Raw genomic sequence first — 14,439 nt, forward strand, 5'->3', positions numbered from 1 at the left:
AGGATTTCAACAGGTGGATGAGGGGCTGACATTACAAGTGAAAAGGAATCTTCTCATTACCTGTCTGGTTCCATGATTGGCTTTTACCTCTCTGCTTCACCCCCACCTGCCCCATCCTCTTGTTCCCCAGTAAAATAGACCCTACTTGGAAGAAGCATGAGGCAGGCTGCTTCCATTCCTTCAGGTGCTTTCAGTTAGGAGTCTGGATTTTTCTTTTCGGACCCCAGGAATCTGTACTTGCAACTTTGGCCTGTCTCCCCCTTCATTTCCTGGGAAATCAAAAGCTCTCACCGAGGAGCTGCAATCAGAACTCAATTCTTGGCATTAGTTGGGGGAAGAAGGTGCACAGAAAGTACACTTAGGTATCATGCAAACCGTGTGGTGTTTAGGCTCAGAGATTGTCACACATGCACACCCACACATGTGACCTTCCCAGCCCCACACCAGCTCCAGCCTCGGCCCCTATTCCCTGGAACCCTGGGTAGTACAGGTGAGGGCCCTAGGTGATTTAGCCCCTACTTTCAAAGAGGATGCCAGGTGGTGGCTGTTCCACTCTGAAGGCCATGCCTACAAGCAACCCTGCCTTTCTCCTTCCCTAACTCTCCCATGCTTGTGGATTTCAGGTTCGTGGGCAGACCTGGAAGCTACGTTTATGTATTTGATGGCTACCGCATGGAAGAGGCAAGTATAGCCACCAGTGATCCATGGCTGGCTGGTGGTTTGTAGGCGCCCCCCTGGCCTCAGCCTCACCCTTTCCCCGTTTCGCACGCTTTACTTTTTGCCCTTGCTTCTCTGAGCTCCCCTTGGTCTTAACCACATCTACTGTTATCTTCTCTTCTGGGCAGTGTGCTCCGGGAGGCTGCCTTATGGAGCTCTGCATTCAGCTCAGCATCATCATGTTGGGGAAGCAGCTGATCCAGAATAACATCTTTGAGATCGGAGTCCCGTATGTAATGAATTCTTCTTATCTCCTCACTTGCCACCAGGGCCTAGCCCAGCAGGGCCAGACTTTCAGCAGGATGCTCCCTGCCTCCTCCCCTCAGAGAGCCTGGTTATTTACTCCTCTGCCCACTTGCCAATAGTTTTCCCCATGAGGCAGGGCCCCTCCCACGAGGCTTGTCTACCCATCTGATTGGGGAGGTTTGAGGCTCTGAAAGATTAAGCACTTGCTTAAGTAATGTAATGACTAAGTGGCAGAGCCAGGACTCAGGTATCTCGGGCCTCAAAGTGTAAAATATTTTTAATGCTCGCTGTCCTCCCACTGAATAAGTAATGTAGACTTTCATTATGGTGGGTAGAAATGAATACGAAAGGGGGAAATACTATGTAATACTTTAGACACACGTGGTCTTGGAGGAGGGAATGGTGCAGAGCTGATGGAGCTCAGGCTGGATTTGCATGTGGATCTTCTCTCTCCTCCCACATGGTTTTATACAGATTTCACAAAAGGACTTCTTTCCCTTAAGTGTTGCATTGAGATCGACTTGAAAATAAACACAGACTTGTAGGCACTAGATCTAAAAGGAAAGAAAATGCAGTAAGTGAAAATCTACCTTCAGGTCAAAGAAAAATGTAACCCCTCCCCCCTCCCCTGACTGCCGCCACCACCACCACCACCACCACCACCACCACCACCACCACACATTTCTATTGCTTTTTGGTGTTCTCGTACCATTACTTAGGCTGAATGCTTAGGGTGCTTTTCTGTCCTCACACTGACACAATCTCAGATGGCTCTTGGGTGTGTGTTTTTCTGGTATAAGGACTGGCAAGAATGTTGGTGTCTGGACATCTTGTTTCACCTCCCTGCTGCAGCCAGCCTCTGGTCACCAGTCCGGAAATCATCAATTTTGAGAAACCCAGCCCTCTGAAACTGTGCCCCATCCCCAGCTTTCTGGTTGACAGTCATTCGGTGATAGTCAAGCAAAGCTGGTAAGACACATGGTCACTGTCCCCTAGGAGCTTACCATCTCAGAGAGAGACTACATTTGTTGTGGAGAAACATCCAGAAAATATACAGCCCAAGAAAAGATGTACCAAAGCCACATCTGGCTCCTTTGAAGCCAAGGGACCAGCCCCTCCACTGCTGCTACAAAGGAAAGTGTCCATTCTCCTTCAGACATCTGGGAAAGACACCTGTCCTTCCAGTGTATCATTATTCTGCTCTGGATGGAATTGTATACAGCTTGCAGGCATGAGATTTATTTATGCCTGGACATCTGCTCTACTACTTAGCCCATTTACTCTGGACCAGAGGCCTTTTATAGATAGAAGAGAGGCAAGAGCTCAGGCATATGTTTGGACAGTGTATTGGCATGTCCCCCACCCATCTACTTCATAACAGATGAAGTTAACACATGGCTGTTTGCCTCAAAGGCTAAATTTTCTTGTTTATGCTTGATATGTGTTTAATATGCCACACTTTAATTAATTGATGCAAATTGTACAGTGACTCATGAAGCTGGGGACAAATCACTTCTCTAAGTCTTGCTGTCCTCATCTCCTGATGAAAATAATGGCATTAGAATCATCTCCAAGGTGTTCTCATTTCAGCTGTGACATTCTGTGACCATGTCCTCTACTCAATAAAACTGGGCACTGCTGCTTCCAAATACAAGTTACTTCTGTTTCAAAAGATTGTTCCTCATTTCAGTTTCTGGGTTGCTAAAGGACACATACAATTTAACTGTGTAGTTAATTATAATATATATATGAACTACATAAGATATATAGTTAATTATAATAATAAGTATGTAATTAATCCCTGAGGATGTAGAGCAGAAATCCTTCTACCAAGCCCTGGAGTCTTCTGTCTCCAAAGTTCTTGTAATTTTACAGGTTGTATTTTGAGTTCAGTTACATGAAATCACTATGATGGTGATTTTTGGATTTTCCCCTCCTTGCTCAGAACCCACTCTCAATAAATTAGACCCCATCCAATCCAGAGTTTAAGCACCTGGAGATATCCTTATATGAATGACACAGTTGAGAAACATGAAATAAGCAAGAAAATAAAAAGGAGTCTTTCCAAGTCAAAAGAGATATGACAGTTGACCTGACAGGAAGAAGAGGTATAAATGATAAGAATAAGACCCATTGGTCTTGAATTCTTTGGAGGGGGTAGCACATTTCAGTAAGACAGAGATTGTCCAATAGATCTGGGTTTAAATTGAGCCATTGTAGTATACTCACTGTGTGACCTTGTTAAAGTTATTCTAGAAAGATTTTCATGCAACCTGGCTTATGTACAAATAAAGGTTGGATAAATGCTCAGCTATCTCGAAAATAGAGCATATGAAATCCGAGAAAGGAAGAACCGTTCTTAGGGGCTCCAGGCAGCCAAGGTGTTACTGAATGTCATTAGCTTTATGTTTGTAAGTGACGCTTTGTGACTGTTGCAAGCCCAAGAGTGAGATTAAAAAGATCAAGTCAGGAGCACTGTTTTTCTCTTCTGTTCAGGGCCTGATGGCCTTTGAGTCATGTACCTTCAGAGCCTACATCAAATTCTTTCCCCAAGGGAGGTAAATATTAGTCTTAGATACCGGATTTCATTTTTAAAAACAGAAGCAAGGCTGAGGAGTTAGGTAGGTGATTATACTAGTTAAGAATATTTGGGGTAAAAAAACATGAGATTATACAATTAGAAGATGTTTATCATCTACTTCTGGAAGTAGTTTTCTAAGATTTTTCCAAAGAAAGTTTTAAAATATTAAGAGACTATCTAAGTGACCTTTATCAGTAAGCCAGGTAGTCAGTTACCTCTCTCCCTGAGGTTGAAGGATGCAACATTCTTAGTAGATTCTCTGTGTGTGTGTGTGTGTGTGTGTGTGTGTGTGTGTGTGTGTCTTACAAACATACCATAACCACAATTTTAATGCCCTTGAGAATTGTATACTCTAGTAGGCTTCTTGTAGAACACTGTGTCCAATCTTTGGTGATTTGTGAACTAACCTTTAAGTTTTTTTCTCCATAACTACCTAAGTGACTGTTGCATATTAATTTCCTCTAAAGCAACTCATGTTTTATTTAAATTCATTACATTTCTGAAAATGGAACATGAACACTATCAGCTACTGTGAACAGCAAATCACAGTAGAAAGAAATACAGTCAGAAGTAAACATTATTAAATAACCAATGACATTAGCTTAAGATCTGCATTCTCTTTGTTCTAAAGGAAGCTGCACGGGCACTGGGGAGTTGTTAAAGACATGCCAGCAGCAGACTGGGGTTTTCTCCTTAACCACCATCAGAGGGGCTGAACAGGAGCAGGAAATGAGCTGAACGGGAGCATCTAATGAGATGAGGGCCAAGTGTAAGGACCTCCAAAGGTGTCAAATGAACTGCTGTTGGAATGTGACTGTTGCTTGGGAAACGTTGCTTTAGAGCAATATTATCACTTCTTAATCCCACAGGCTTCCACAAGGCTGGCACAGATACTAGGCATGTCCATGGTTACTGTACAGCTGCCCTTTGGGACCTGGATAAGCTCCACCAACTCTCTCAGACTCTCCTTTGCTGCCCCTAAATCTGGCAGGTGTCCCAGACAGGGCCGTGCAGAAGCCCAGCTCCCTCCAGGCACCTTCCACCAGACGGCAGCAGTCCCACCTTGGCTAGGCCTGATTCAGAGACCCTGGGGATGGAAACACAAAGTGCTTCAAAGGGAGGCCATAAAACTGGGGGCACTAGGCTCTTTAAAGGCAGCTCTGTGACTAATTGAAGACATGATAATAAATAAAACTGGGTTGCGTGATCTGGCCTTGAACTATCCCCACTTAGCAACCCCAGGCTCCTGGGGCCTGACACAGTTGTGACAGATGCTTTCCAGAGAGGAACTGGATGGTTTTAAACATTACAGGCCCCAGAACAATGCTCATCGGCAGCTCCATCTGAGATGACTTCAGACATGGTGGGCGGTATGGCAGAATCTGATCTTGTGCTATTTATTACCTGAGTCCCCTATCGGGGGTTTCTGTTCCCTCACTGCTGCCCCCCACACCCTGCCTTTCCCATATGTGTTTGTGCAATATAGACTTTTGGTATGAATCAGATGGTGCCCCTAAAACGTGCCACCCCACATCCTAACTTCTCACTATAATTTTCTCTCAAACTTAGTTCCAGTCTTCCTTGAAGGAAAGTTGGAAATGAGCCTTTTATCATTCAGAAAGATGGGTGTTTTTTTTTTTTTTAATAAAAGGTAAAATGCCTACCTTTTCCAAATGCCAGATTCTTTCCTGGGCAAAGTCTGAGACAGAGCAAATAGATCAATACTTCCACTAGCAAAATGTCCCCCCATCCCTATTCTTACTAAAAACACCAGATCACATCCCCAAATAGTTGTAATGTACCCTGGACACGGCCAGCAAGATTCTATAAACTTTATGCTTTTTTTTTCAGTAAATGTGATAAATATTACATTTCAAGACATAAAACAGTCTCACTTTAAAGCCATCACAGGCAAAGGAGGTCTGTGTTCTCAAAGACAGTGGAATCTGGCCATGAATCAGAAGTTTAAGGAACAAATTTGAACCTTGTCAGGTGTCAAGGAGAGGAATCATAGCTCAGAGGTTGCTGTGTTCATCCTGTTTGGCTCATTTAGTGCTTAGTCCTGCCCTCTTTAATGAGGCTTGAGGCATACGGAGCTGCCTAGGCCCCAGATTCCTGCAGTGGGAAGGCCTAAGGTGTGACAGACAATCACCATGGTCTTGGGATGAGCCCATGGGGCACAAGCAAAGGAAAGGCTCCAAGCCTTCCAGACAGTTTCTCGGACCTGTCATTAAAAAGGGACGGAAAAATAGCAGAGCAGATGAAAAGGACAAGCGGGTAACATCAAAGGAGTTATTTTAACGAGTGAGTGCATCGTACAGCCGGAATCGTAATCTGAAGTTTTCCAAACAGCCCATCTGTATGGTATACAATTTGCAGGATTCCTGTTAAATCCTATTCTTGAGGGACCTTCTTTATTAATTTTTTTAATGGTCACTGAGATCTCCAGAAGGGCAGCTTCTGGGAAGGAAGGGTTCATAAGAATTACTTGTGGGTTGTTTTTCCCCTCATCGTCTTTGACGTGCCCACAGTGTATTACACAGTGACTGCAGTGTCATTCCTGAAGCTCCCCTCTGCCCTTCCCTTCTTTGCTACATGGTCTAGCAGTTGGCCTTCTGTTCCTGTGACTTCTGCTTTCCTGCCCTTGGAAAGCTCCTCTCCCTCTCCCCATCCCTGGACTGTTGGTATTCCTTCCCTGTGCTCCATCCACAGGTGGGGCTCATTGCTATGGTTTTGGTTGCTCTCTCCAGGATGATTCTCAGTATTGTTAGCTTCCACCCAAATCTGTTTTCAGGGCTCTAGACCCATGTATAAAATGCTTACTAGACATCCCTACTTTCTTGTCCTGTGGGATCCTCTGCCTTGACACGCCTGCCTCCCCCTCATCAAAAGGGCCTCTTCTCTAGTGTTCCTTGTCGCAGCAAACTGTACCACCATCCACACGCAAGCCTGAAGACCCCAAAATGGTCCTTGGTTCCTCTCTTTCCCATGTACAGGTCACCACAGCTTCTTAAGTCTGCTTCCTGAGCCTGTCTCAGTCTGCCTCCTCCTTCTCATGTCCACTGCAATTACCCTGGACTCTGCTGCCATAATCTGTCAGCTGGGTCACTGCCTAATATGGCTAACTTTCCATGCCATAGACTTGTGCTGCCTTCTTGCTCTTCTCTTTCCTCACTTTTCCTCTCCTACTCCATGCTCCGAGCATGTGGAACTCCATTCAGTCCCTTCTCTGAGCTGTTCTCATATTTGCCTTTGGCCACTGCACAGATGATCTCCTCTGCCTAGAACACATCTTCACCCATCATGCCACTTTCCCTTTCCTATGCTTCTGCCATCTTTTATCATTTAGTTGGTTTATGCATCTCTTCCTTGGGGAAAACATCCCCTGCTTCAGGTCAGGTTAGTTTTCTTTGTTTTATTTTGTCATAATTACCTAAACTTCTCCCTTCATGATACTTACTACACATTATTGGCAGTAGTTAAGTGTCCATTTTCCCAGCTATATGGCCTCATTTAACACATCAGATGTCTTGTTTTTTTCTTGGAGACCATCCTCTGGGAATCTTCATTCTCCTGTTCAAACCAAAACTGTTCACTGAACCTTCTATGTAGCTGTGAATCCCAGTTAGATCTAGCACTTCCTTTTTCTGCAATTTCTTGTTTGCTGGATTCCATTGTTACCTTTCTTGTTTTATATCATTGGTTGGTGAAATTCATTCTCCAGGAACAAGAGTGGATCCACAAGAGTGGATGCATGGATATCTTTTTAAAAACCTTGTTTTTAAAGGCATGTTTTACATTTTTTCTTCTGCCTTTGCACTTGATGTATACTTTGGCTAGGTATAAAATCCCTTGCTAAAAATCATTTGCCTTCTCAATATTAATAAATTCCCCTGGGGCTTTCTAATGTCAAGGACTGATGTTGAGAATTCTAATATCTTTTTGTTCCAAATAATTTTTAGAGAATCTGTTTGTCTCTCTAGTCATGGAAGCTTTTAGAATCATGTTCATTGTTCCTAGAGTTGTGAAATCTCATGGTGATGGGCTTTGGTGGAAGTCCTTTTTTTCATCATTATGCTGAGTAGGTCCTTCCAATCAGAAAATGCATATCTTTCAGCTCTGGACATTTTCTTATATTTCTTTATGCTTTCCTCACCATTTTCTCTGTCTTCTCTCTCTGATTAAATGTTGGAGTTGCTTATTTGTCTTTCCTATTGTCTATTTATTTTCTTTTCTATTTTTTCTTTCCTATTGTCTTTTCTTTCCTATTGTCTATTTATTTCTTTTCTATTTTTTTCTGTGAGTTTATTGATTTTTTTACTTCCGATCATTTTATTGGACTCATTTCAGATCTGTAATTTCCCCAGTTCATTTTTTCCTCTGAATAAACTTCTTAATCCTGCTGATTAATTAATAAACTTCTTAATCCTCCTGTGGGAGAAGTGGTAGTCAGTCACCTGGGCAATATGGTTGGGCAGAGACACTAGGGTCTACTCTTCCTCCTTAAGCAGTGCCTTGACCAATCACTATTGCCTGCCTTTAGCAGTACCTAGTGCCTAAAACTTCTGAACCTTTTTGAGATTCCAGCATGAGAGGGCTTGCTTTTTTTTCTGCTGCTTTTCACTGCAGGCACTTGGTGTTCAGCCATCACAGCTTTGCTAACCCCTTTATCCACTGTCTGTATTCTAAGGTATTTATTAACATCTCTTATACACTGCTGTATTCATGACTGTTTTCTTTAACCTTGTGGTTTTGTTTATTCTAAAATTCATTCGCTATCATTTTAGTCGTGTTTCAGAAAAGAGATATATACATGTGCTCAATTTTCCATATTTAATTAAAACCACTGATTATTCTTTACTAAAAATTTGGCCACGTTTTCTGATTACTGCTATCTGGAGGAAAAGTCTCAATTTTAGTTCTGATTCCAGACCGTCCCTTCCTCCATCCTTCCCTCCTTCTCTCTTTTTTCTTTTTATTTTTTTCTCTCTTTCATTTTTTTTTTCTTCACTTCTCCTTTTGCCCTGACCTACAGACAGGGTCTCAGCCAGTCCAAACTATTTGGCTTCAGAATCTTTAGGCTTCACCTAGATTTTTCTCAATTTCTTATTATCACAGAATTCTTGCTTGCTCTTTTATTATGAAATACTGTATTTTACTGTGGCTTCTGTGGATCTCAACTCATTCTTTAAATCCTTCTGTGATGGTGATGGTGATAATGATGACGGTGATGAAAGGGACAAGGATAAATATACTTATTGAGCTCTTAGCATGTACCAAGCCCTAAGCTAAGCATGTTACAGAGATTATCTCCTTAACTGACCCTATGGGGTATCTGATATTTATTTTCTCATAGATAAGAAAATTAAATCTTACGGAGTTTTAATAGCTTGACCAAAAAAATATAGCTGGTGAGTTGTGAAACTGGGTTTTAAACAATTATTTTCTGACATCAAAGATCAGACTTCTACCCACTACACTACACTACTATACTACATCTTCTTGATGACAAATGGTAGTAGACAAGACACTGATCAAAACATTGTTTTGAACCATTAGATTTCCACTAACTGTGAGAAGCACTTTCTAACAATGGAATGCTATACCTAATGATATTGAGAATGTTCTTCTGGAAACACAGGGGTTAAATCATCTTGTGTAGGGAATGTGGGGGGAATTCCTGCATTGAATAGAGCATGGACTTCAAAATCCCTTTAACTTTTCACGTCCATGATTCTGACTGTTCTGCTATTAATTCTCCTCCCAACTATCTCCTAGAAACTTTCTCTTAGATTGATTAGCAGAATTGGCACCTTGTTCCTTTACCTAATTTCATTCCCTATGATTGTGCATTAATGGGAAGTATGAAAAGACCATATCCTCAGGCATATTTTAGCATTTAATATTAAAAATAAAAATATTAATTACCTATTGAATGCTTACTATGTCCAGATATTATGCTAAGGATCATATAGACATTGTTTCACTCAATTCTCATCCAAGCACTGAGAGGCTGGGCCATTATTATCTTGGTTGACTTAGTCTCCTTGGGCTTCCATAACAAAATATCATAGACTGGGTGGCATAAACAACAGGAATTTATTTCTCACAGTTCTGGATGCTGGAAAGTCGAAGATCAAGAATTGGTAGAGTTTGGTTTCTAATGAGGGCCCTCTTCTTGGCTTGCAATAACCATCTTCTTACTGTGTCCTTCCTCACATGGTGGAGAGAGAAAGATCACTGTCTCTTCCTTTTCTTATAAAGCTACCAGTCCTATTGGATTAATACCCCAGCTTTATGACCTCACTTAATCTTAATTACCTACTAAAAGCCCTGTAGTCAAATGCAGGCACATCTGGGATTAGTGCTTCAACAGGTGAATCTTGGGGGACTCACTTCAACCCATAAGAGTAGTTGACAACATTTAGTTTGGATTTAATGAAAAATATGGTACTGTTTATGTTATTAAGACCTGAAAATGTTTGAGCTTGGAGGAAAACATCTTTCTAGTACTTTCTGGGCATCCTCTCTTCCCCATGAAGAGGGTGGATAGATCACCTGTTAGACAATAGGATGATCTCAGCATTTGGCAAGAAGGGCCAACTCTTTTGCTGCTCATCAAACAGTAGGAAGAATTCAGTTTCTTTGGTTTTGAAGAAACCTGACCCTTTTTGGGGGGAACCTTTCCTTATCCTGTTGAAAAACCCCAGGTTGTCTTTAAGAGAAAAGTAGTCTTTTTAGTGTCCTTCTGTGTGTCCTTGGAGCAGAGATAACTGCAGTGTCAAAAAGCCTTAGTTTTTCTCCTCCTTCTGTCTGTATAACTAACTCTGTCTTCCAAAGGCTTTTAGTGACTGGTCCATTTCTTTTCCAGGAAACTAAAGAAACTATTTCGGAAGCTGAAAGATGAGACAGAACCTGGAGAAACTGACTCTGCCCACTCAAAGCATCCAGAGCAGTGGGACCTAGACTACAGCTTGGAGCCATACACTGGACTGACTCCAGAGTACATGGAGATGAGTAAGATCCTATTATCTTTCCTTTTACTGGGGACAGGTTCACACAAGGGGTCTGCAAAAAGGGCTAGGGAAGAGGGTAGGGAAATGACTGGGGCAGTCTCTGCTTCCTCCTGGGCTTCATGGCTACACAGTGTCACCTTCAGTGCCACATGGAAGTTGAGGGAGGGTAGGGCAAAAGGAGTCCTGGAATGAGAACCGAGAGCAACTCTGTCACCACCTTGACACTAGGGTAATATCCTTTTCTTCTTGGGCTTCCTCTCCTCATCTATGATATGAGAAGTTTGGTCTCAGGTATTTTGCCATGGTTTCTGGCATTGATAAAGCTGAAAAGGAAATAGTGAAGTCTGAAATTTAAGAATAGATTGTCATTAGGAAGAGTAAGGACATATAGCATCTTTAACGTGGAGAATATAGAAGAGTCCCCTACTCTACTCAAGTGGGGCTGGGTAACATGTCAGATTTTCTCTTAAAAAGTTGGGATGTTTTGTGTAGGGGATGAGAGGTATATTTCCAGTGAGAGAGCCTCTCCTTGTTCTTGGATAAGGCTTGAAAGTAGGAGTGCGGGTAGTACAGGCTGGTAGAACACAGTCATTTCAGATGTGGTTTGGAAGCCATGAAATCTCCATGATAAATGTCCCAACTTAGATAAGCTGCCTTCAGACTCTTGGTTTCTTGTGAATAATCCTGACCTTTCACTGGGGTAGATATTTGAGAAGCCTCTTCATAAGATTTGAAACTAATGAATTAAAAACATAGGACCAAGAGGTCAGCCATATCATCTAAACATTTATTCAATCCAGAATGTATATGAAGAAACATCAGTGGGACCCATCAGAAGAATCACTTGGAACTTTGTCATTGGACCTGTCATTGTGTTTGCATAATGGCTCCTGCCTCCTTTGGTTAATCACTCGCAATAGGGGGGTCACAGATACCTTTCTGTGCACTGGGTCCCTTGCTTGTTATTTCTAGTGGATATTTCTCCTCTTCTGTTTATAAGAATGTGTGTATGTATGTTAAGGGTAGAGGGATGGACAGGGTCTAGATTAGATGGCCATAAAATGTCTGTTCTAGTTCTGAGGTATCTAAAATTCCAGGAAAAATTTGTACTTTATAATCTAAACAAACTTATCAGAAGAGAAACAGTTATATCTGCTTTGGGAGCTATAGGGTAGGAAAATATCAAGACACAGTTTATGGAAATATGTAGCTCCCTTATGCTTTTTCCTTTATCTAAGTACTATCTCTGATCCCTCTCCAGCACTGAGCCAGGTTTTTACACAGAGGTGATCACTCATACTCCAGATGCCACTCAATGTCTGCCATCCTATCAGACAGAAATTGCTGCCAGAAGCTGAGGCTTCCATTTGGGAAGGGGCTTACATTAAATATGGCTCCCAACCCCCACCCTCCAACATTACTCCCCTACCCCACCACCCAGCTATCCATGTAGGTCTTCCTGGCCTGTCTACCTGTCTGTCTAGATAGCTGGCTCTTTCAAAGTTCCTCTTTTGAATCCTTAAGAGCAGAGACACTTGAGCTCTACTCTCTGGGTTCAAATCCTGGCTCTGTGACCCAAGTATTTGGACAGTTTTGGGAAAGTGGCTAACTTTTTGTGTGTGTCAGTTTGCTTTAGCTGTAAAAAAAAAAAAAAGATATTAATAATAATATCTACCTCATAGGATTGTTGTATTTAATGAATTAGTATCTGAAAAGTGCTTAGAAGAACATCTAACACATATAAAAGCCGGGTTTGTCAAGTATTGCTGATTCTCTTAATGGTCTTGAACCCTAGGAAAGCCACGTGCAGGGATATAGGCTGAACTTTGTCAGCCACCTTATCACTGAATGGACATCCACTATGTGTTCAGACGTGGGCACTTTACAAAGTAATGAGAAGAGGGGAAAAAACAGCGAGAACTAGAAGATTTAGTGGCTTCTGGAAGAAGTTTATACCACGATTGTAGAGAGTGAAATTCATTCTGTAGATTAAACAAAACGCACACCCACACACACGCGCGTGCGCGCCCACACAAAACTCCTTACAGGTTATAAGGGAACAAAACAACCATATAACAGAAGGCTTGAAAATAGAAAAAAGAAGGGAACATGTCTCCCAGACTTACCTCATTTCAGCCCAATGTTTACTAGCATTTTGGTGCCATTTCTTCTTAGACCCTTTTTGTTATGTATATGATTTTTAAAATAAAGTTGTGATCACATACACACATTTGTTGCTGTTTTCCAGTTAGCATTAGATGAATAAATATTTCCAAGTTGTCATATAATATCCAAAACTAAGAGCTGCATAATAAATGACCCCCTCTAATAAATGTACTGTAGTTCATTTGCTGATTTTCCAGTGAAACACATTGGAGACTCACTTTCTGATTCTTCCCCTATTTTGGTAATCTAATATATATTATCTCCATGCATATAATCCTTTCCATATTTGCTAATGATTTCCTTAAGGTAGAGTCCCACAGATGTGATTACTAGATCTAAGTTACGGCCATTGTATAGTTCTTGATTTATTTATTTATTTTATGTATTGCTTTCTAAAAGGATTAGACCAATTCACCGAGCCACAGGCAGTGTACAAAATACTCTTCCAGTGAATACAAATTATTTAGTAGCCTGAAGTAATGTGATATGAAGGAATTATCAGTGCACAGTAAGTTTGAGATGCTCAGCCCCCTGTAGCCACCTCATTCCACTTTGTTGATTTGAATATTCCAGACTTCTCCTCCTTCAAAAGTTAGCTTTTCATGGTGCTTTCCCTGTGAAGTCTCCCTAGATCAAGCCCCATTCCTCCTGAGAGGAATCATTAATTATTTGCCTTTCTGTCCCATTACATATAGGTACACACACTGATGGTGTATCTTCCAGAATTATGGTAATACTGGTCACATATCTGTTCTGCAGACCCAGACTATTAGATTCTAAAGAACAGTGTGTAGGAATCATGGCTTATTCATCTTCATGGCCTCCATGACCCAGCACATTTCCTGGCATATAACAGACACTCAGTGTGTCTGATAAACAAATATGAGTAAATGAATGAATGATTTCTTAATTAGTGAGGGAAGTTTTCTTAACAGAGGTAAGCTTTTAACAACTTTAAGTGGCAAATGAAGGATCATTTTCAAAGCGGGGCTTGGTTGATTGTGGGTGGGTCAAGGATGTTTTGAAGCGATTTCCAGCTGTAGGTAGGAGGTTGGGCTTGATTCCTGAGGTCCCTTCTGGTTCTGACAGTCTACATATTAATGATAAGAGTAAGGGAGAGCATTCCAAGGAAAAGGACTCGCAAGTTCAAAGAGTCTCCTGGCCACGAGTAAGTATTGACATAGCAAATGGTGGTTTTGGGGCAGATAGGGCTTAGATAAAGACCTGGTGCATTAATTTGTCTGAAGATGAGACAAATTTGCGTTTCACATCAGGCTGTAGGGAGCAGTTGTAAAATCTTAGCCAGTGCTGTGACTCTGTTTCCCTTGAGGAGATAGGCAGCAAGTGTGGAAGGGAGGTAGTAAGAAAGACTAAGGAAGGAAGAAGAAACACAGGTGCACTCATTCACTCATTCATTCATTATTTCATTCATCAGATATGTATTAAACATATAAAGGGAGGAACAAGTTTGGAAACCAGAACAGAGCCTTCAACAGTTCAGGATGATATTGATTCAGTCAACAATGCAGTTGATACTGATTCAGGCTTCTCTAGAGGAGGAAGCACGAATCACACATGGGTTTTCCAAGCTGGGTTCCACAGAAACTCACTCCCAGCATTCTTTAGGCCATTTTGCCAAGCTGTCAGCCACTTCAAAGATGTGATTATTTTATTTCATAGTTTATATAGGTGCAAGAGCTATGTTTCTGACTT

The 14,439-nt window shown here is 41.6% G+C and overlaps 1 protein-coding gene across 1 annotated transcript in view; it reads left to right on the plus strand.

Annotated features, from left to right (window-relative positions):
• ANO2 (anoctamin 2) overlaps positions 1-14,439 on the plus strand; it is a 343,971-nt gene that overhangs the window by 300,088 nt on the left and 29,444 nt on the right. The window contains exons 18-20 of the mRNA XM_086714259.1: positions 624-681; positions 846-946; positions 10,416-10,561. Coding sequence (XP_086570385.1) covers positions 624-681; positions 846-946; positions 10,416-10,561 — 305 coding nt within the window. The remainder of the gene's footprint in view (positions 1-623; positions 682-845; positions 947-10,415; positions 10,562-14,439) is intronic.

Source organism: Puma concolor, chromosome B4 (genome assembly GCF_028749965.1).
Source record: "Puma concolor isolate L17-30 chromosome B4, mPumCon1.1.hap2, whole genome shotgun sequence".
In the NCBI taxonomy this organism is placed as follows: domain Eukaryota; kingdom Metazoa; phylum Chordata; class Mammalia; order Carnivora; family Felidae; genus Puma; species Puma concolor.